Source organism: Pinus tabuliformis, chromosome Q (assembly GCF_031772625.1).
Source record: "Pinus tabuliformis cultivar Carrire ecotype Pingquan chromosome Q, CPIR1, whole genome shotgun sequence".
Taxonomy (NCBI): Eukaryota; Viridiplantae; Streptophyta; class Pinopsida; order Pinales; family Pinaceae; genus Pinus; species Pinus tabuliformis.
The window spans coordinates 341,970,442-341,995,421 of record NC_142296.1 but is presented as its reverse complement, the minus strand read 5'-3'; the positions used below and the strand labels follow the sequence as shown (position 1 = coordinate 341,995,421).

The 24,980-nt window shown below is 38.6% G+C and overlaps 1 protein-coding gene across 1 annotated transcript; it reads right to left on the bottom strand.

Moving 5' to 3' along the window:
* Window positions 1-269: 269 nt before the first annotated feature.
* LOC149219594 (transmembrane protein 161AB protein) lies at window positions 270-3,182 on the bottom strand. Its single transcript, XM_089384416.1, has 2 exons — window positions 2,732-3,182; window positions 270-2,475 (listed from the first exon to the last, which is right to left on the bottom strand). The coding sequence occupies exon 2, from the start codon at window positions 2,289-2,291 to the stop codon at window positions 417-419; it is 1,875 nt and encodes a 624-aa protein (XP_089240542.1). The 5' UTR covers window positions 2,292-2,475; window positions 2,732-3,182; the 3' UTR covers window positions 270-416.
* Window positions 3,183-24,980: the final 21,798 nt, after the last annotated feature.

Genomic DNA, 24,980 nt, shown 5'->3' with positions numbered 1-24,980 from the left:
TTGGGAGAGAGCGAAATATGCTGAATGAAATATGTCTACACGGTAAGAAAGGCAAGTGATAGAAGAGTTGCAAAACTGAAGAACTCCATTATCTTCCTATATTAATAATGAGCTTACAACCCATAATGCACAATACAAATAAGGTCGAAACAATAGGAATAGAACGAATGCAAATTCCAAACACTAATCATGCACATTATGTAGAGCGCCAAATCAGAATCCAAAGCATAAAAGCAAGCTGACCTGGCATAACAAAACAAAAGCAAATCTTGAAGATGGGAAAGTTCTGCTCTCTTAAATTTATATAGAAAAATCTGCATAAAATAAATATCCCAAATATTGTAGATTTCCAGAGCATGGAATAAGAAACAATTGAACTTAATTTATTCATTTGTTGGCATTGACCTGTGAGCAGGCTACGAGACTATCAAAAACCCAAGACGGTAAAGGGCAAGATTTGAGCAGGTTAATACAGCCCATACAGATTGGACCCACCAAGCCATGAAAAGGGCTGCTTCTTGACAAAATGATGATGAAAAGAGAAAGCTTCCAGGCAAGGACAGACCACCAGAAATACTCCCTCTAATCTGAGATAGGCCTACAAATAGCAACACAAGAGTAGCTGGTATAAAGAATTGTAATGCAACTTGACAAATGAAGTAATTATGTAGAAAAAGTTTGGCCCTGCTAAAATCTAGGTTAGGATCCCTGCTGCCATGCAGCCTCTGATACCAAATTAAGACAGCTTCATTCAAGTACATCTGCAAATTGGGTCGTATCAGTAACAGCTGCAGCAGTGCTGTGCATAGTAAACACCAAATCCTAAATTGCTCAAAAACTTCAGCAGGCATGCCAATCTGCCGAGTCCAGTTTTCTTGGTAGGATGAATAGAACCTTCTCCAGAAGTACCATTTTGTATCTTCTCCTTCGCCATTAAGTATAACAAAATCAGAAGAGCCTAAGCTTGGATTTTGACTCTTCATAGGACCAGATATCTCTCCATTTTGCCTCTGACATAACATATGCTCATAATGACTAAACAAGGGTCCAGAAGCTTCCAAATCCCCTTTTGTTTCCATACATGCTACCATATTTTTCTGGTGCCCAGGGTCTCTGAGTTTATCTGTAATTTCAGACTGGATTCTCTGCACGCCTAAATCAGATGGAAAACTCCTAGAATTACCACTACCGAAACTTTGATGCCCGTTGGACTGTAAGATGAATATATCAGCCATAGGTTTGATCCAAAGTAACGATGTGAAGACGGGCATCACAATATTCAAGTAGAATAAAGTACGAGTTAGTTTTCCAGAACCAATGACAGACAGATTCCACTGAAGTTGGTCAGTACCCAGCCAGAATGACCGAACAGCCTTGTGAGCAGGGCTGAAGAGGAGGCCACAAAGCCAACCAGCAAAAGATGCTAAGAAAAATTTCATAAAACCAAACAGAAAAGCCGCCTGATTTCCCTCATTCTTTTTTGATTCTGCAATGCTTGTGGAACCAACTTTTAGATCCACTGAACCAGGTGCAAGTACAAAGAGAACAGTAAGCGATACAAGGAACCCTAAAAGACCCACAAAAATACTCATAAGCTGCTCTGAATTTTTTGATGCCGACTTCTCCAAAGACATCCTGCCAAGCAGTCTAGATAACTTATATATGGCATATAAGCCTACAAGAAACGGAACCAAGTCGCCCTGAAAAAACATAACAGCAGATTGTTTGTCATCAGAAGATGACCATTCGGGGAGAAACTGATGAGCGAGAAGGTTACAAAGACCCAATGAAGCATAGATGATGGCTTCATCATATTCAGTGAAGTACTGCCGGCTCTGGAGCTGAGAATCTCCTAGTCTAAGCCGAAACATCTGAGCATTAGTTTCATCGAATGAAAACTTCTCGTTCTGTTTTTCCTTCTTCCACCTTGATCCCTTTGGCGCATCACGGTTCGACCTCTCCTTCAATTTGCCCTTGACCTTTGTCTGAATTTCACCACTTCTCATTGATCCAATTTCTCTTTCATCTCCATTCGATGTAGAGTTATCCACCGCATCCCTATTACCAGAAGCCATTGTGGAGGTTGCATCTTGACCATTCATGTATGTTCCAGGTCTCCTGATAGCTGCTCTTACATTTCCTTGGCTTCCATTTCCAACATTCTCTGGGTGAATATAGGTGTGTATACCATCCAAAATCCATATAGAAACCCTAAATGTGGTCACCAAGAAGCTTGTAGCCACAGATACTACAGCATAAACCACCAACCTTGAATATGGAATTGGAAACATAATTCCTGCTTCTTTTCCTTCCAAATCCCGAAGTTTCTCTCAATAACCAAAATGCTCTGCCTTATCAATCCTTGCATAAATCTGTGCTATATCGCTAAACAAAGTTGCCCAGGCCATACTATCTGCCTCTAATCGGCTATTAAAATATATCAAGCAAACAACAAATCCAGATATTGCTGTGGGTCTGCCACAACACCAGGGAACTTAAATTGGAGATTTCAGTGGGTTTTCTTCTATAGAAAAAAGAATTTCACAAAAATAAACACCCTTCTAGGATTTATCAGTGTTTTTGGATCACATCTCATCTCAGTAAAAGGATCGAAACTAATCCCCCGAAAAGAAAAAGAAGCAAGTAGTTAATCTCTGTTCGTCACTAGCTGGTTAAAAGATCCCTGACCCAAAAAAAACAAAAAACTGGATGGGTCTATATTTGGACTTACCGGACAGAGTTTTGATCCAGAAAGTTTCCCATTGGAGGTGTTGGGTGGACTTCAAACGCCATAAGAGAGCCGCCTATGATTCATCCATGGAAATCTTGGAACAGAATTTGCTGGAAGCATATAAACCTATAAACCGTGCAAAGTTATAATGCTGAGAAAAGCCAGGTGGGCATATGCGTCCTAGGACGCTAAAAGTAAAGCCTGGGAGGAAGAAATAAGGGTTGTCCTTGCCTCATTCATGTGACCGTTAGCTGTGGTTGATCAGGGGCGGAAAGCTCGGCGGTCTGCCTCATGGGTAGTTGAGGAAGCCATCCCTCCAATAAAGTCTTGACTTACATTTGAAATGTTATAAACCCGGCGGGCTATCCCGATCGGTAGGCGTCCCTTACCCTAAGGGGCCATCGCATTACGATGCTGTGGCGTCTCGGCCCATCGGACATCGGAAATTGTGTTTGTGGGATGTACATTTGCCCTAAATTGGAAATTGTGGATGGATTCGTGGATTGATTTTAATGACGTTAACCGTTACTCCGAGTATAACCGCCCTACCTCATCTTCATATTTTGTTCGAGTTGAATTTTTTTTAATAGTAGATTTTGATTAGAATGAGATTATTCTAGTTGATTTTATTCTCGTCAAATAGATGGTTTATGTTGTCGATTTTTAAATTGTTTTCATACTGAATGTGGATATCCTCGTTGGTTGCATCTTCCATGACAAAGTGTTATTTTGTCTCCACCACACCCTTATTGTAGAATATGCAAGTTCTCTCTTCCCAAACTTCCTTGGGTACTCTCCACCTACTAGTCTCACATCTAAGGTGATGTGATCCAGTTCTAAGTTGTGCAACTAACAACCTTGTTTTTCCTTTAATAGCCCCTAAATATGTTTTCTCACCATGGTCACAAGTTGGGTTAAACTCTTTGATGTAATATGTTTTTTTACGCCCACTATGATTGGTCCACATGGCGGTCCTAAATTTTTCAAACACGAAATTTTTTATTTCTTCCTTGGTGTTAGGACATTCATGTAGTTTGATACTCCACTTACTCAACCACTTTTTGTTTTGCTTCATCCATGTTTTCTTCCTACGATCTAACTCCTCCTCCATAACTATCTTGGGCCAGTGTTGGTTATCCATGTTTTCAGCCTTCTTTAAATAGCTTATTAACCTAATTATCGTTGTCACCTCCAACGGAAAATTGCATGTTTCAGCTAAAAGAATTTCATACGGGATTGTGGCTTTAACTTTGAGATTGCTAGTATTAGTTGTTTATGGATTCTTTCTAGTTGTCTCGAGCTACAAGTTGACTTGTTGTTTCCCCATACGTCATAACCGTAGAGAACAACCAGTGTAACCAACAAATCAATAAGGGTTTTTTTGGTTTTTCAATCCCAAAGTTCAACCTTTTTTGCACCTGTTTTGGAGTAAGTTTGAGGCTTTGCATCCTCCTTGTATCGTTTTTTCCCTACAAGTTTCCCAACTGAGCTTATATTGGATGTCAATCCCAAGATATTTGTATTCTTTCATTATCTCCAATGGGCTACCTTCGAAAAGAAAGGTGATTGGTTTGTATTCTCTACCTAAAGAGAATATCATGATTTTGGTCTTGGCAATGTTCACTTTCATCCTGAGCTCTTGACAAAAGTGTTTTAAGGCCTTTAAGTGTTCTCTTAATCCATGCTTTGTTTTTAAAATTAGAATAAGATCATTTGCATATAAAAGTAGCTTCACCAAATAGCCTACTAAATGGACACCCTCTCTTTCCACGTTGCTTAACCAAGCGTCTAGCCTATTAATTTATAACCCAAACAAAGTGAGGGATAGAGGACATCTTTGTTTAACGCCAATATCACTACCAAAACCTTTCGACATTCCTTCACTTGTTATGTTTTAGTTGTAACCTTCTCATAAAATATATGAACTGCAACTTTATATCCATCTAGGATACCCTACTCTTCCATTTTATTCCATAGTTTGTCTCTAAGCAATGTGTAAAAAGCCTACAAAACAACAATAGGTTGTTTCACCTTGTTTGTCCTAAATTTTCTCTATCAAATGTCTAAGGGTGACACAATGATCAATGGTAGAGTGCCTAGGTCTAAAACTTGTTTTCCCTTTTGCCCTTTTTCCCTTATCTTCTACCCAACTATTGATTCTTCACTCTATCATGCTCCCAAAACGCTTGTCTGTGAGGGGGTTGACCATAATAGTGTGATAGTTAGAAGGATTATTGATATCTCCATTCTTAAAGAGAGGAATGACCACACTAGTAGTCCATTCTCCTGGAAAATCTTTGGATGACCCCATTGAAAATTAATTTTATATAAGAAGCAAGAAGCTAAACTCCCCATTTTAGAAATTCAGCATGAAGCCCATCTTTGCCCTCCGCTTTGCCACTTACTAAATTCTTTATTCCTTGCTTAATATCATCCACTGTGAAGAGTTCCACTGATGTGTTCACTATGGGAGGAGTGTATTTCTCGTGCACCTACTCATAGAGGAGCCTAGCATACTCTAACCATTGAACATATTGTTTTTAGTTTGCTTTCTCCTTTGTTGTAATTCTCTCCAAAATCCTTTGGGATTGTGTTTTCTAGGAGATATTAACTCCTTTCTTCTTGCACTTACATACTTTTTTTATTGTTCTAATTTTTCATATTTCTTCTTGTTTTCTTTGTTGAATTTTCTCTCCTTTAGCGAGCTCTTGGTTGCCTTGCATTTTTCATCATACCATGAATTTGTTGAAAATGTACTTGTAGCCCTCTTCTTGGGATGAGACCTTTTGCATGCACTTAAGGCCTTGTGGATTGTTGGGATCAACAAACTACTATGAACATGACCACCTGCCTCATTGGTTGTCACATATTCCATGCTATACTTTATAACCTGAAACTATCACTTAAGAGCAGCACTAAATCTTTCCCTATTTTCCTCATTCATGAGGACTTTGCCTTTGGAAAGAGCTTTCTTTTGTATGCCAAGAATTTGATTATTGTGTGGACTAGTAGGAACAAAGTCCAACTTAACAAATAGGGGTGCATGATCAAATTTCATTTCAATAAGACAGTCCCCAATATCAAACGTCAACGCTCTAGAAGTAAAACTTTGAGAGTAGATTACGTAATCTACCACACATTAGCCATTGTAATTTTTGCATGTGATATCCCTCGAAGTTGGCCACCCTCTTATTCAATTGTAAATAACCATGGCAAACAAATTACAAAGTTTTAGATATTCTACCCCAAAGTGTGCCACACCCCCATTTCCATCTTGTGAATATATTTCCCATGATGACCTTCACTCCTTCCAACCATAAGGGATTGTTTTCCCCTCTGCCTTCATTGTTCAATTGGAGAGATTGGTTGTTAGTTGTCCTAGCATTAAAGTCACCCATGAACATTATTTCTCCAATGGAGCTAAGTAAACATATATATTTTCTCAATGAGGCATACAAGTCTTCCTTGTCTAAATTGCTTCTTTTATAAATATTGGAGTTTTTTGGGGGAAAATAACAAGCAACCAACCTGAAAGTAACCTCCTTAGTTATTTTGTAACGCCTCTTCCCACATTTACCCACTTTTACAAGCTCTCGAAGGTAAACATGAGTCGAGTGTCACTATGATATGACCCAACCTCCAAGTTTTAGTTATGGAAGTGGGGTTGATAAACCAAAAACGTATTGATATCCCACAAGGACTACAGATCACTCAGGAGCTAGACAACCACCACATGTGATCAATCCCTTAGTTGGAGCCCTTTTTATCTGACCTAGCTGCATAACCGCACCCTTGACATTGCATCTATGTGGTTGGAAGCCTATAGCCACACTCACAGGCTTGTCTCCATGTGGTTGGAAGCATATAACCGCACTCACATGCTTATCTCCATGCAGTTATGACCCAAATCCTCCAGTTCTGAGCATGTGATTTCGGGATCTGTGCCACCTTTTCAGGATAGCCTCCAAACCATTGCCCATAATTGTCTATAACTTTCCATAATGCAATTAAAGGTAATGACAATGTTATTCAATCAAAACTCAAGCAAATACTTGACCTAGACATGTCTGATCCATGATAGGAATTTCATCAAACATATGGCAAACATATAATCTAGAGGTCATTAATGCATATTTGATCATGAACTAGTAATCTTCATCTGAGAGTCACCAAGAAGGCTCCAACCCCTCTCTAGCTAGTTGTAATAACACTTGTTAGCCCGTGCATTCGTCAACCATTCAATAACTTATCAAAACATGTCAAGAGTCATAAATAGAATACATCATATAACTAGAATAGAAACCATGGAAAATGAGCCATAACATCACCATCATAATCAATACAAAAACTCATAGATCACAATAGAAAAATATCTCATATTAACATATGAAAATGCCCACTGAGAGACTTCCACGTACCACCCGACCATAAATTGGGTGGAACCAAATCTCTCTTTCATCCAATCACCCTCGCCCATATTCTAGGCATGAATGTGGGATCTCATGGGTTAAACCAAAACAAAACCAAACCAGGGCTTCTAGAGGCCAAACCACCTCAACCCTCAACCACAGTGATTCCACCTCTACGGTCTGAAAATCACTTCCATCAACTAGATAAGTCCCTACCCAAGATGTACAAGGCTCCATGAACTATTAACTCAACCCACCAAGGGCTTCAGGGTGTTTGTCCCAACATACGACTCCGAGAACTAGTAACTCAACCCAAGTTGTTCTAGGGCTTCCAAAGCATTTGTTCTAACCCACAACCATAGGGAACCTAAGCACCAATTAGAAAAAGTAAGTGAAAAAACCCACAACACCATGGTTATCCAGGAAATGGAAAGGCAACGCTAAAACCATTGTCAATCTAGGCAAATATTCATGCCAATAACATCACATAACCAAGGAACCACATGCATATACCACACATCCAAAACCAACATGCTAAATCTCACATGCACATTTTTACCTACAATCCATGCCTAAGTCCAAGACTTATCTTGCACACTTGCTCCTTCTCCTTTATTAATCCTGATCAAAGAATGAGAAAAAGTTGTCAACTAATTCTCAGGTGCCTTTTTATTATTGATGTCTCATTTTCTTCATTTTCCTTCATTTTTCCTCTAATTTCCCTTGCATGCAAATTTATGTCTCTTCACCTTCCTTTTCTCTTATTTTCCATATTTCTCGTAATTAAATGATAATTTTTATCTCTTGTCTTTGCCAATGTCTTTGCCAATTTCCATAGCCATTAATTAACCACAAGTAATGCCCACTATGATGTTCGCCCACCATTCAACTTGGAATATGTGTCTCATGACATTGGCCTTATTTTATTTACATGGAAAATCAACCAGGGGTTGTTACAAACCCCTCCCCCTTGGGGGAACACCATTCTCGATGTTCAATGACGCTTATAACTAGCAAAACATACTATCTGGGGAGCTTTATAACATATTTCAATGCAACATTTACATCATACCAAATTGTTGAAACCATGAACACCATACTGTTTATGGAGCTTTATAAACCATCTGGATGTAGTATTTACAATGACAAACACATATACTTATGCACATTTGCTTCAACCATCAAATAATCATATTGTCTATGGAGTTTTATGTTATGAAACCAGCTCACAAAAAGATAGAAAAGATAGATCAACGCCTTAGAAATAAGCCTCTTCGAGGGGGCAACCTCCTTTACATTACACAAATGAACAATTCTTGGATGATACAAATGTCAAGACCTCCTTTCTATATATAGGACTCTAAGCGGTCATAATATAATCAGAACCGACATAACAATAATAATATAAGGGCACAACAATTACAATAGTGGGCTTCTATGGGGCACAATAATAACAATATGGAGACTACATGGGCACAACAATATAATAAGGGGGTTACACTAGTAGTATAGGGGCCTAACATGCCCCTCTCCTTCAAAAAGTGTTGTCCTCAACGCTTGAGTAGTTCTGGATTCTTCTGTATAAAGTTATCATCCATCCATGTGGAATCTTTAGCAGGTAAGTTCTTCCACTTGATGAGATACTCTGAAATTGATCGATTTCGTAGCTATTGATTTCTCGGTTCTGTGACTGCTTCAGGTTCCAATATGATTTTTTCTTCCTTGTCAAATTCTGGAAATATTGTTTGAACTAGGATCTTCTGCAACTTTTGAATGAGTTCCCACCCTGCTTTGTCATTCTTCCATTCATCCCTTGCTTCGTTCATCAAATTTGGTTGGATAATTATACCAACCTCTAGCATTTCTGCAACCATACGTTCAATTTCACTCCTTTGGGCATATGGATATATGTAAGGCCTGATTTTTTGAGGAACACTTCCTAGAATCAAATGAATAGCATAATCATGACCACGAATAGGTGGGAGGCCTTTGGGAGTCTCAAATACCTTGGAATGATTGTCCAATACTTTTTGGAGATCTGGAGAAATAGATGATTTCTGTGTGGGAACCTCTAGCAAACATAATTGTGCAATTACGCCTCTTTGTTCTTTCTTTAGAAGCTTTGTCATTCAATTAGAGCTGATTATCTTTCTCGGTTTCCCTATGATACCCCTTAATTCAACTTCCTTTCCTTTCAAAGAAAATTTCATGAAAAGTTCTTGAAAATTAAAAGTTATTGTACCCAATGATTGTAGCCATTGGACTCTTAGTACAACATCAGCACCACCCATTCGAATGGAAAGCATCGGGTTATTCAATTCATATTCTCCCATGGATAGCTTGATATTATGGCACTTTCCAGAGCAATTTATGGTTATTCCACTTGCAACCATCACTTGACACTCCGGTGCTGGATATAGGAAGCAATTCAATTCCTTGGCTATCTTACAATGAATAAAATTATGGGTATTGGCCGAATCAATCAACACTATTACCGTTTTATTCTTGATATGTCCTTCTATCTTGATAGTTTGAGGAGTGGTAATTCCGGCCAATGCATTACAAGATATGGTCGGATTCATTTCTTCTTTCTCTAGGGTTTGTTCCTCATGTATATCATCTTCTTTTGACGTTTATTGTTCCTTTTCTTCCTCCTCTTCACAATCTATGTAAAATAATTTATTCTCAACACACTTATGACCTTTAGTGTATTTTCTATCACAAGTGTAAAAAATCCTTTTTTCTCTTTTTTCTTCCAATTGTTGTGGTGTCAACCTTGTAGGTTGTGGAAGGCTAGGGGCAACAACACTTCCATAGTTGTGAGTGGTAGGCTTCCTTATTGCCATAATTTTGATTTCCATTTTTCTTGCCAACTTGAATGCCTTCTCCAATGAATCAAGTTCCCAAAGGCAAACCTCATGTTGGATGTTATCCTTTAAAGTCCCTATGAACACATCAATCCTATGCTCCTCTAGAATATATTTTACCCTTATGTTCAATTTTTGGAAGTCCTCAATGTGCTCCCTCATTGAACCCTTTTGTTTGAGATTTATCAATTGGCTAAAAAAGGTGTTGCTTTTTGTATCCTCATAATGTGCTATCATTTCTTCCGTAAAAATTGCCCAAGTGACAATTTGTTTACGAGAGCAAAGCCATCGATACCACACAAACTGATTTGGTTCCAAATATAAAGTTGCAATGCGTACCTTTTGTGTGTTTTGCACATTATGGAGATCGAAAAATTGCACCATCTGTAGTATCCGTGTTCTGGGATCCTTGCCATCAAACTTCCTCATATCGATCTTTGGAACATGGTGGGTCTTCAATCCAACATTACAGTCTATGAAATCATGATTAACATTTATTTTGTTCTCATCGTGAGTTTCCTTTACTACCTTTTATCTGTTCATAAACATTTATTGTAGCAACTTTGTCAAATTTGTCTTTATGTCGTCCATTTTTCCTTCCATCTTAGCTTCCAAACCATCCATCTTAGCTTCCATGTCTTTCTTTAAACCATCCATTTTATCTTCCACGCCTTTCTTTAAACCATCCATCTTAGCTTCAGTTACTTTTTGTGAGAGTGAATTTTGTTGCACTTGGTCTCGTAATTTTGATATATCATGTTTCATTTCTTCCTCTTCATCATGAGTCATGCTAGAGCTTTCAGGTTGCTTACTAGGTGTTTCCATTTTCTTTCTTTGGAGCATCAATTAATGCTAATAATACTTCACTATGCCCTTTGAATTCCTTAAAACTAATTTTTCAAACCAATCTTATGCAAAATTTAAAAAAAAAACTACACACCTTTTTTCACTTTGTAAGAGCTCGATATTGAATCTGTTGTATCTCTGTAATTGCGGCTCTCCAAGATCTGAAATTTCTTCCTATGGTAGTCCTCTGAGTCATATTTCCAATGCCACCAGTTTGATCAAAATTGGATTCTCCAAGAAAGAGTTATTCCCAATCTCCTAAGATGACCTGATTATATAATGTTTGAGTAGAGCGAACTTGTACAACATTCCACGTGTCATTGTTTCGACCTTCGGATCTAAAAAATATACACAGATAACTACAGTCCGTCCTCTTTCTATAACTTCTTACGAAATTTCAATCGGATGCTCAGAAAGAAAGTAATGATGATTTTTCCAAGGTCACCTGTTTAGAATGTAATTCAGGAGTATGCAAAAACCCTACTTTCCTCATATTATATCTCCGAAAATATAGCGACACAAGATCTGAAATTTGGACCTAAGCTTCACTAAGATTTCAGCTCAAATGGGTTTTAATTTCAGAGTCTGACCCTTTGTAGAAAAAAATTATAGCGGGAATTCCAGGATGACCTGTTTGAGATGAAATTATGGAGTTTGCAAAAACCCTAACTTCCTCAGATCATATCTCCGAACATATAATGAGACAAGATCTGAAATTTGGACCTAAGGTTCAAACCGGTTTCTTCTCAAATGGGTTTATTTTGTAGATTCTGAAACTTCATAGCGAAAAAGTTATAGTGAAAATTCCACGATGACCTGTTTGGAGCAATGAAACCCTAGAATCCAAAGATCTGATACCAAATGTTATGAAACCAGCTCACAAAAAGATAGAAAAGATAGATCAACGCCTTATAAATAAGCCTCTTCGAGGGGGAAACCTCCTTTACATTACACAAATGAATAATTCTTGGATGATACAAATGACAAGACCTCCTTTCTATATATAGGAGTCTAAGGGGTCATAATATAATCAGAGCCGACATAACAATAACAATATAAGGGCGCAAAAACAACAATAGTGGGATTCTATGGGGCACAATAATAACAATATGGAGACTACATGGGACAATGATATAATAAGGGGGTTGCACTAATAACAATAGGGTTTACACTAGTAGTATAGGGGCCTAACATTTTATAAAACACAACTCAATACAATATTTACAATAATATACACATATATACATATGCACATTTTCTCAACCAACAAATAAAATTATATGATGCATGCATCTACAACAAGGGAATCCAAATCTCACACCTCCACCCTCAAATTAGTACCAGGATTCACCTCCTACCCAAGAAGTCAAAAATCCACTGCCAAAATCAAAGTCAACATCCAATTTCCATCACTACAATCCTTGCACTACTTGTTATAGGCCATTTTGTCGCATTTGGTCAATAGGCCTACAAACTTGATTAATCAACATCCATGAACACCTTGTCATTATCCCTACACAAAGGCCTAATCGTGACTCTTTCAAATCCCTGGGTTTTTGGGTCTGATTACTTCATTTCAATGCTTTTAAGGCCAAACGCCCCCTGTCCGTTTAGGGACCTGCATTCAGTAGTAGGTTTCCCAGTTCTACACCAGAAATGATTAGCAGTAGGTTGTCCCTTTTTGGGGGTGCGTTGATTCTAGAAATTCGGGAAAAATAAAAAGAATCCTGAAGCTTCCTCTTCCAGAATCTTCCAGGAGTTGTTTCAACCATTTACCTTGGATAAGAACTTTGAATCCTATCTGATCCTACCTTGGATATTTCACCTCTTATCCCTTGAGCTCATCCTCCCATCAAGAGTGGATCTCAAGCCTAGATTGGTAAATGGATAAGAATTCCTAAACTACCACACTCTCCTATAAATCTACAGCCATCTACAACATCAGGGTTGGATTTTGGAGACTAATCATACCCTCATGTTACTGCTTTGAACCTAAGAGAGTTATCATCTCCATGCATTAGGGTGACATTGAGGTGTGCTTTGTGACAAGGAAGGATAAGTCAACTTGGGGAGATCTCTACAAGATTAACTTCCATTTTTGGTTGTAAACTCTCTCCCTTTCATATTAATACAAAGAGTATATCGTTTTCCTATATGTGTTATGTTATGTTTACATTCATATATTTCAATGTTATGTTGATCCATTGAATAGAGTGATTAGATAATGCTACATAGATGTCATAGATCTTTGGCTTGTGTTTATTGTATGTGCAGGTTCTAATTATAATGATTGAAGCTACGGTTGGAGCTTACAAGCCGAGAGGAGAGAAGAGCTTGCGACAGATCACAGGTAAACATCTTTCCATTCTCATATTTCTCTAAGGGGAACTTTATATTATTTGGTTTTTGTTTTTCTAGATCATGCCACTAGGTCTAGAGAAGACATTTTTGTCTGCAGTCGTAAATTCTGCATAATAAATTGGTGACCATACTAGGGATCGATTCAATCCCTTAGTGGTTTCCTTGACCTTAGCCCTTATTACACCTTTTGAACAGGCCTCTAGTGCCTCACTCAGTCTAAATTGACCATAGGAAGACCGTTCATTGAGTTGCATTTGATTTTTTGTGTCGGAAACTGGCTTTTCCTTTATCAGCGGTCTCCTTGATCTGCTGACAGAGCATTGCAGTGCTCTTTGGCCTTCTCTGCACTTGCGTTGCAGAGCAATGGTAGCCTATCTACACCTATGCTGACCCCGGTTTCATGTAAAAAAATACCTTTTATGCTTTTCTCTTTGATTAACTTGGTTCCAGTTGGTCCTCCTTGTGTCCCTGAGTGTGTCTTGGTCTATCAAAAGCCTTCATCTTGTTTTCTTTTGGATTTGTGTGCCTTTGTTAAGAATTTGTCTAGATTTTGCTTTGTTCTTGTCATTAGGTCATTAGCAAACTGATTGCTTGATCATTGGGTTGCTTGAAGGAATTTTTGTTTTAGTGATCGTTCTGAATAGTTTATTTTATTGATGATTATGCAAATATCTTAGTTTTCATCTAAAAATTAAGTGGAATTGAAAAGAAAAATCTTATGCATCATACATTGCACTTAGGGTTTTGCGATTGAAATATAATTAGGAACAATTTCATTAGGGGAATTGTTTAACAATCTTGTTTGTTGCATCTTGTATGTTGCATATTCTTTGTTCTCTTCCCTCCCATGCATAGATTTCCATTGAAAAAAGTTTCATTTCATCATGCTAGCTTGCATTTTAGGGTATTTAGGTGAAATTTGTGCTGAGCCTTGAAAACTGAAACTTGATTCAAGATAAACTTTAGAATTTACTGAATCAATCTTAAGGAGCATTTGTAAGATTAACACAAACATCTAGAGTTCTAGGTTAGAGACGTGTTCCAACGTCTATAAACATAGGAGTTGTCGTTTTTTGCCAACGTTGCATTCCAGGGGTGATATCCCTTTTCACGTACGTAAGTGTATCACACAGTTCTCTGCGTACCTCCGGGTATATTGGATGGCACTCCACGTATGAAAAGTATATGGGAACGCTCTCATCGTATGGCTACACATTAGACAACACTAACACAAATTGCACTTCCACATATTGTCGAGTATATTATGGAAGTCCACCATAGGTTGTTATCCTCACCATAGGTAACCGAGTCGGCCGCCTTGTATACTATGATACATCGAACACAACATTCAGGGAGATTGCTTGCCCATACGTAAACCCTTGGTCCTCTAAGGTTGTATATTGCAGTTCACAATTGCTTGGTAAACCTTTAGGCCTAGTTTACCCTCTTTGATTTTATTTTGTGTTAATTGTTAAAATTTATTAATCCAACATGGAAGAACAACACCCTACCCTTTGTCGTTCGCATAGAATGCAAAATAAGCCTCCTCTTCCACCAGAGGCAACTCCTGGTTATCTTTAAAATCATAAGAAAACGCAAACTACCGAATCTAGTACTTCAAGAGCTATTACTTTTGGTCCTCCATCTGAGATAGATCCACCAAAATCATATTTTCCTATGAGTACGGAGCCCGAGATTACCTCTCCATTAGCTAGTGAATCTGACACAATCAAAACCAAAGCACCTAAAATCTCATTACCTGAGGTTATTGAACCTAACTATACTAAATCAGTGACAATACAACATGAGGTTATACAACCTGAGGTACTTTAGTTATCTTCACCTATCACTTTGGGACCTTCCACTTCTCTTATTTGGTCTCAGACACAACCCCAAACTATATATCTTGGACCTGACGATGAACCACTTCTACCTGGTCTTGTGAGTATCAAAGAGATTCCATAGGAACAACCTCAACCCTCCTCTCTTATTTGAGTAGGGACTCATTTTTATCAGGCCCTTTCTTTTCCTTATCCTCATACTCCACCTCAGCCTCCTTTGTTTGGTTCTTTTCCTTTGAACTCACCTTCGAGCTTCCCTTGGCAATCTTATTTGGGACAGTTAACCATGACTGAATCTTCTATGGTTTCTCATCTTGTATCTACTACCATGAATGAGATGCCATGTCTTTGCTAATTTCCATAGCCATTAATTAACCACAAGTCATGCCCACTATGATGTTCGCCCACCATTCAACTTGGAATATGTGTCTCATGACATTGGTCTTATTTTATTTACATGAAAAATCAACCAGGGCTTGTTACAAACCCCTCCCCTTGGGGGAGCCTCGTCCTTGGTGTTCAATGACGCTTATAACCAGCAAAACATACTACCTAGGGAGCTTTATAACATAGATCGATGCAACATTTACATCATACCAAAGTGTTGAAACCATGAACACCATACTGTTTGTGAAGATTTATAAACCATCTCGATGTAGTATTTACAATGACAAACACATATACTTATGCACATTTGCTTTCAACCATCAAATAATCCTACTGTCTATGGAGTTTTATAAAAACACAGCTTGATACAATGTTTACAATAATATACACATATATACCTATGCAAATTTGCTTAACCAACAAATAAAAGGATATGATGCCTGCATCTACAACAAGGGAATCTAGAAGTTCACACATCCACCCTCAAATTAATACCAGGATTCACCTCCTACACAGGAAGTCAAAAATCCACTACCAAAATCAAATTTAGCATCCAATTTCCAGCACTGAAATCATTGAGCTACTTATTATAGGCCATTTTGTCGCATCTGGTCAATAGACCTACAAACTTGATTAATCAACATCCATGAACACCTTGTCATCATCCCTACACAAAGCCCTAATCATGACTCTTCCAAATCCCTGAGTTTTTGGGTCTATTTGCTCCATTTCAATGCTTTTAAGGCCTAGCGCACTCTGGCCCTTTAGGGACCTGCATTCAACAGCAGGTTTCCAAGTTCTACACCAGTGATGATTAGCACCAGGTTGTCTCTTTTTGGGGGTGTGTTGATTCTAGAAATTCGGGGAAAAGAAAAATAATCCAGAAGCTTCCAAGAGTTGTTTTAACCATTTACCTTAGATAAGAACTTTGAATCCTATCTGATCCTACCTTGGAGATTTCACCTCTTATCCCTTGAGCTCGTCCTCCCATCAAGAATGAATCTCAAGCGTAGATTGATAAATGGATAAGAATTTCTAAACTACCACACTCTCCTTGGTATGAGAATAACTAGAGACAGGAAAAATCGCAAATTAACATTGTCTCAGAATGAGTACATACAAAAGGTGTTGAAAAGATTTAATATGCACAATGCAAAACTAGTTAGTACACCTTTTGCTAGCCATTTCAAACTTAGTAAATAAATGTGCCCAAAGACCCAAGAAGACATGGATTATATGTCTAAAGTTCCATATGCATCAGCAATTGGAAGCTTAATGTATGCAATGGTCTGCACAAGGCCTCATATTGCACATGCAGTGGGAGTTGTAAGTAGGTACATGAACAATCCAGGAAAGGAACATTGGATGGCAGTGAAATGGATTCTTAGATATTTGAAAGGTACCACAAATCAAGCATTATGCTTTGGTGGTTCAAACATTTCCCTACAGGGATATGTTGATGCAGATATGGCAGGTGACAGAGATAACAGGAGGAGCACTACAGGATATGTATTTACTGTTGGTGGAACAACTGTCAGTTGGGTTTCAAAAATCCAAAGTGTTGTTGCACTTTCAACAACAGAAGCAGAGTATGTTGCTGCTACAGAGGCTAGTAAAGAAATGATTTGGTTACAAAGGTTTATGGGTGAATTGGGTAAGGAGCATGATATGGGCACGTTATACAGTGATAGCCAAAGTGCCATTCATCTTGCAAAGAACTCAGCATTTCATTCCAAGACTAAGCACATACAGCTCAAGTACCATTTCATACGATCAGTGTTGGAAGATGGAGAGTTGACGCTGGAAAAGATACACACTAGCCAGAATCCTGTAGATATGCTAACAAAAGTTGTAACAAGGGAGAAACTGAGAATATGATCAGTTTCAATTGGTCTTCAAGGATGATGATGAAGATGAGAAATAGCCAGGTCCAAAGAGGAGTCATTGTCCAGCAAATGAAGCAGTGGTGGAGTTGCTACAATCATTCTCCAAGTGGGAGATTGTTGTGTGTGGAGCATGATTGTTCAGAGGTCTTTGTTTCAGCCAGATGTATACCCCAGGAAGTTTGTACACCCCTCCATGCGGGGGGGACTTGTCCCCCCCGCGGGGATCCGAGGGGGCTGATCCCCCCCGGCTGGGGGGTCCGGGGGCCAGCGGTCCCCCGACGAGGGCTCGGGGCTAGCGCCCCCGAAGCTAAAAACAGATGTAAAATTGCCTTGTAAAAGTATAGTAATTTCTAGTCAATCTGGGTCGTTCATTAGGCGGATGATCTGACAGTAGAACTTATGCTTAGTTTAGGGTTTTTTGCCCTAGAAGGCAACCCCTCTCTTTGTATGAGGGTATTGTATTTGAGGCTGAGATATAGATGTGTATTCTGTGAGCGAGAAATAGAGAGGTAAGACTGTGAGAGAAAACAGAGGATATTACAGCGGATCTGCTGTAGGTTGTGTCTCTTCATTTTGCTGGATAATAGAAAGGAAGGACTGGCTATTCGAGGTGGACGTAGCCCAAACTGGGTGAACCACATATATCTGTGTCTCTCTTGTTTTATGTTTTTTCTGTGTTTATATTTCTGCAATATTTTATGTGTTCCATTGCTCCGTAATATATATAATTTTATAACACTGTCCATCTTCAAAAGCATAATATAACACAAACTATCGAATCTAGTACTTCAAGAGTTATTACTTTTGGTCCTACATCTGAGATAGATCCACCAAAATCATATTTTCCTGTGGGTACGGAGCTCGATATTACCTCTCCATTGGTTGGTGAATCTGACACAGTCGAAACAAAAGCACCCGGAATCTCATTACCTCATGTTATTGAACCTGAATATACTGAATTAGAGAGAATACAACATGAGGTTATACAATCTTAGGTACTTCGGTTATCTTCACTTATCACTTCAGGACCTTCCTCTTCTCTTCTCTAGTCTCAGACACAACCCCAAACTATATATCTTGGACCTGACGGTGAACCACTTCCACCTAGTCTTGTGAGTATCAAAGAGATTCCACAGGAAGAGCCTCAACCCTCCTCTCTTATTTGAGTATGGACTCATTTTTATTAGGCCCTTCCTTTTCCTTCTCCTCATACTCCACCTCAACCTCCTTTCTTTGGTTCTTTTCCTTTCAACTCACCTTTGAGCTTCCCTTGGCAATCTTCTTTGGGATAGTTAACCATGAATGAATCCGCTATGGTTTCTCAGCCTGTATCTACTACCATGACTGAGACAGCCTCATACGAGTCCTCCACATTCATGAATGGTTGCTAATGTTTGGCAACCTACCATGCACGTACAACCTGGTTCGGTTGACGCTTCATCTTTGGTTTTTCAACCTGTTCCACCTACATCTCAGATTCATGTTCAACAATCTATATCTCAACCTATTCAAGCTCAAATGAATGTGAGTCAACATTTACAGGTTGTACCTCTAACTCAACCAATTCTGCCAATGTTTGGCGCATCTCAAGCCATGTATACCCAACCTTTTCAAGGTAACTTACAATCACAATAGTTTGGACAGGTCATTCCTCAAACTCAAATGGGTCAGAATGTGTATGGTATGGCACAGGCACAACCTAACCAACCTTATGTTGGGATGATGCAAAATCCCACAAGGCAACAATATCTATCGTATCAAGGTATCCCTCAAATGCCTTATGACCAACAAGTCCAAACTTAGTCATTTCAACCTTTACAAGGTTATCTTGGAGTTGGACAACAGGGTTATGTGTATAATGGTTATCAAAATCCTCCACCCTCAAAGTCTCCTACAACTTCCAAATCACATTCTAAATATCCCGATTCTAGATCTGAAGTTGCCCAATATTAGTCTCCTAGCCTGACTACGAAAGCAATTGGTGAAACTTCCACTCCTCTTTCAGATCACCCTGTTCAAGCTCATGAATTGCAAACTTCATTTAGAATTGGAAAGGATCTCCATCTCGGGAGAACACACAGCTCATACATAACTTTCTGACAACAATGTCACTTCATCACTAAGGTCTTCTATAATTCTTACCAGAGCACATAATGAGAAGCTCAGAATTCAACCTTTTGAATTTCCTTTACCAACACATAAGAAAAAGAAACATACTTTTGGAATTGAGTCTTCAACTAGTGAGATTATTTCATCTTCTCCACCTCATACTCCCTTTGTTCAACCCACTTCTTCTCAACCTACTTTGCCTTCTTCCTATCACTCTTTATCATCATATTCCACCCATATTCCTCTTCCACAATCAACCAGTGCTATTGTTAGCAGTAGTACTATAAGGGAAACTTCTTCAACTATAAGTACTTCCACAACCCCTTCATCAAGCACAACTTCTTCTGGAATTAACATTAATCCAAGAATGGAAAACCAATAAGTTAGACCATGGAATAACCCAGGATTCATTGTAATGACACCTCCCATGCATCCTCTTCCTAAACATCTAGAGAGATGGTTGCCAAAGTATAATCCTGACTATCGTTTACCCTCAGAGGAACATCTTCACAATTTCATGTTGGAAATCAATCTCAATGGGGTTTCCGAAGAGGATGTGGTTTGTAGACTATTTCCTTATACATTTGAAGGAGTAGAAGGGTTCTGGTATTTCACCTTACTAGTTGGATCAATTACAAATTGGGACACATTCAAAGAGAAGTTCCTAAAGAAATTTGGGGATGACATAATTACTGTTACTTTGATTAATGATTTATGAAATCCTAAATCTACCCCAAACAAGAAAATCAAATATTTCAATTCAAGGTTTAACAAATTATTGAATAAAATCCCAATTACTTCTAGACCAGGTGTTGATGTTTAGATTGAATGGTACATCATCGCCTCACCTTCAAATATTGCAATGTTTTTAGACAGGGCTCAAAAAACTGTACTTGCCGATAATATGAAAGAAAATGGGATGTTTAGTTCCTACATCATCCTCCCTAACCAATACCATAGCAATGGTAGTAACTGTAGTGGCGAGGTACAAGAAATAATTGCGTTGGTAATCTAGGGGATATAATAAAGATGTCTGAATCAATACATCTTTCAAGGCATCGAACGCCTTTTGAGAAACATCATCCAAATGGAAGGGAACCCCTTTCTTTAACAAGTGAGTAAATCCTATGGTTAGTTCAGCATAGTTGGGAGAGAACCTCCAAAGAAAGTTAGCCTTCCCTTGGAGTCATTCAAACTGAAGAAGGGAAGAAGGAGCAGGAAGATCAATGATCGTCTGGACTTTCAACAAATCAATACGAATTCAATGTTTTGATACAACAAAATCGAGAAGTCAACTGGAACTTACACAAAACACACACTTGTGTGGATTGAGTTGAATGTCGTTAAGGGATTTTTGAGGTCTAAAATGGGCCTCCTAAGAAAAATGTACAACCAATATAAACTTGATAAGAACCAATAGGATTCAAAATGATGATGTCAACCATGGGGGATGATTCACCATTTTTGGAGTAAAAAAATAAAAAGATTATAAAATAATAAAACTACTTTTTCAACTCATATTTTCAACTTATATCCCTAAGTTTTTACTCGAATTTCGAGTGTTAGTACTCGTTGGATGAAAAATTTAATCTCTCATCCAAGGAGTACCCGTGTTGCATACTTTTGATGGACCCTACTACATGAAAAATGAGAAATGCATGAAAAAATGTGAATGCAATCGCGTTTTTCATGTATTTCTCATTTTTCATGTAACGTGATCCGTAGAAAGTATGCAACATGGGTACTCCTTAGATGAGAAATCAAATTATGCATCCAACGAATGTTGCTGCTTGAAATTTGAGTAAATCCATGTGGAGATAAGTTGAAAATTTTGTTTTTGTTTGTTTGTTTGTTTGTTTTTTTTTTTTTTGCTTTTTTGCTTTTTTTTCCTCTAAAATTTGATGATGTAATATAATCTTATTTTATTATTTCCACTATTATTTTATAATTTCATTAGGAGACCCATTTTAGACCTCAAAATTCCCCTAATGTATAATGTCTACATCGTAAAAATATGGCCCTAAGATGCATCAGGCGATCAACCTGGTGTTTTGAATGAGCAGGAAAGTCATCCAAATAGGGTTGCATAATATGTTTGATGTCATGGAAGGCATAATCCATTTCCCTTTGAAACGTAGCCCCAACATTCTTCAATCTGAAAGGGAGCTTTTGAAATGAAAATGTGCCCCGGGGACAAATGAATGTGGTTTTATGTTGGTCTTTCGAGAGAATGTTGATTTGGTTATAGCCGGAGAAGCCATCCATAAATGAAAATATTTCACAACTAATGCAATCATCAACAATTTGGTTAATGAACGGGGTGGGATAATTTTCCTTTGGACAAGCATGATTGATGTCCCGATAATCGACACACACACATGAATTATTCCCTATTTCTTCATGACAGGAACAATGTTAGACACCCAATCAATTAAAGGTATGGGATAGATGAAACCAATGTGTAGAAGTTTTTCAACTTCGACTTTAATAATGACAACCTTCTTGGGATGGACCGGACAGAGGAGCTGCCGAGATGGTTTGGCATCAAGATATGTCTTAATTTCATGCACAATGATGTTTGGATCGATACTTGGCATTTCTTCATAAGACTAGGCAAAAACATCTCTAAACTCCTGGAATAGGGCTTTATAAGTCTTGACCTCATCAGGAGAGCAAGACACACCGATATGTAGATTTTTTACAATGTTGGGTTTAATCGAAATGTTGAGAGGGATAGTCTCTTCAATATCTGACAAGTTATTCTCAGAATCGACATCGTAGATAAATGTGAACTTCGTAGACAACTCAACAATATTGGGTCGATAAAGTTCTCTAAGATTATCCTCGAAGAAATCTGGCAAGGAGAAACGATGATGATGGTCGTCCAACGGTGCATCATCTGGCATCATGATCTCTATGATGCTCTTATCGATAAAAAAGTGTATGAGATAAAGGATCATTGGATGTACCATAATCTAAAGAACGATCAACCTAATTAATCAAAGAGGAAGGATCAGAATAAGCAACTGGCAATAGATCCAGCTGGCAAGGAGAAATTCCAAGACCCTGCTGCTCCTTCAAATGTATAAGGAAATAGTCTAAAAATGACATCCTCTTCAGAAACCTCGTTGAGATTGATTTCCAGCATGAAATTGTGAAGATGTTCCTCTAAGGGTAAACCATCGTCAGGATTATACTTTGGAAACCATCTCTCTAGATGTTTAGGAAGAGGGTGCAAGGGAGGTGTCATTGCAATGGCTTCTAGGTTATTCCATGGTCTAACCTGTTGGTTTTCCATTCTTGGATTAGTGTTAAGTCCAGAAGAAGTTGTGCTTGATGAAGGGGTTTTGGAAGTACTTACAGTTGAAGAAGTTTCCCCTGTAGTACTATTGCTAACAATAACACAGGTTGATTGTAGAACAAGAATATGGGTGGAATATGACAATAAAGAGTGATAGGAAGAAGGCAAAGTAGGTTGAATAGAGGGAGTATGAGGTGGAGAAGATGAAATAATCTCACTAGTTGAAGACTCAATGCTAGAAGTATGTTTCTTTTTCTTATGGGTTGGTAAAGGAAATTCAAAAGGTTGAATTTTTAGCTTCTCACTCTTTTCTTTGGTAAGAATTACAGAAGACCTTAGTGGTGAAGTAACACTGTCGTTAGAAAGTTTTGTCTAAGTTGTGTGTTCTCCCGAGATGGAGATCCCTTCCCATTTCTGAATTAAAGTTTGCAATTCAAGAGCTTCGACAGGCTGATCTGGAAGAGGAGTGGAAATTTCACCATCTACTTTCGTAGTCGGGCTAGGAGATGAAGATTGGGCAACTTTAAATCTAGAATCGGGAGATTTAGAATGTGATCTGGAAGTTGGAGGAGACTTTGAGGGTGGAGGATTTTGATAACAAATATACACATAACCCTGTTGTTCAGCTCCAGGATAACCTTGTAAAGGTTGAAATGACTGAGTTTGGACTTGTTGGCCGTAAGGCATTTGAGGGATACCTTGATACGGTTGATATTGTTTCCATGTGGGATTTTGCATCATCCCAACATATAGTGTAATTCCAGCGGCCAGCCAGTGTCTATAGTCATTCCAACGTATAGCGGTAAGGAAGACCGCCCTATGAAGCCTATTTCTGCCCTGCCGATAAGGAGGCTTGCCAAAACAGTAATTCATTCTCTCTCCTGGCAAGCTTAGATCAATAAGAAAGACAAAAGTAAATAAGGCCTTTGAAAGTCCCGGTATATATGTGATTTCCCGGTATAGATAGGTAGGTTGTGCCTATGCCATACCATGCATGTTCTCACCCATTTGAGTTCGAGGAATGGATTGTCCAAACTATTATGATTGTAATTTACCTTGAAAAGGTTGGGTATACATGGCTTGAGATGCGCCGGACACTAGCGGAATTGGTTGAGTTAGAGGTACAACCTGTAAATGTTGACTCACATTCATTTGAGCTTGAAAATGTTGAGATATAGATTGTTGAACAAGAATCTGATATGTAGGTGGAACGGGTTGAAAAAATAAAGATGAAGCGACAACCGAACCAGGTTGTACGGCCATGGTAGGTTGCCAAACATTAGCAGTCATTCCAGAATGTGGAGGACACGTATGAGGTTGAGCACTTACTTGAGGAGATGGAAATGTCCCTGCAATAAGTTGCCCCCTGCCAAAAGAGGAGGGTAATATGGAGGCTTCCCCCCAAGAGGAGGGCTCCCAATAGGAGGAGGATTAGGTTGTTGTAGGTTTCCATACCCACTAACATTAGGACTAGTCTACTACTGAACTGTAAGTGTAGATGGAGGAAGAGGAGAATACTGTGTAGCACTCATTAAAGAAGTGTCAGATGGAATTCCAGATGTATATGACATGGGAGAGGTCCATGGACTGGATGCTGCACCAGAGAAGGTACCAGACAAAGATTGGTAACCAGGCGGGACGGACATGCCACCATACAAATGTGTCTCTGGTGATGTTACAAACATGGATGAGGTTGCAACCTAGGTTGTCTCAATCATGGTAGTAGATACAGGCTGAGAAACCATAGAATATTCAGTCATGGTTAATTGTCCCAAAGAAGATTTCTAAGGGAAACTCAAAGGTGAGTTGAAAGGAAAAGAACCAGACAAAGGAGGCTGAGATGGAGTATGAGGAGAAGGAAAAGGATGGGCCTGATAAAAATGAGTCCTTACTTGAATAGGAGAGGAGGGTTGAGGCTCTTCCTGTGGAATCTCTTCGATACTCACAAGACCAAGTGGAAGTGGTTCATCGTCAGGTCTAAGATATATAGTTTGGGGTTGTGTCTGAGACAAAAGAAGAGAAGAGGAAGGTCCTGAAGTGATAGGTGAATATAACTTAAGTACGTCAGGTTGTATAACCTCATGTTGTATTATCTCTGATTCAGTATAGTCAGGTTCAATAACCTCAAGTAATGAGATTTCAGGTGCTTTGGTTTCGACTATGTCAGATTCACTAGCCAATGGAGAGGTAATCTCGGGCTCCGTACTCACCGGAAAATATGGTTCTGATGGATCTATCCCAG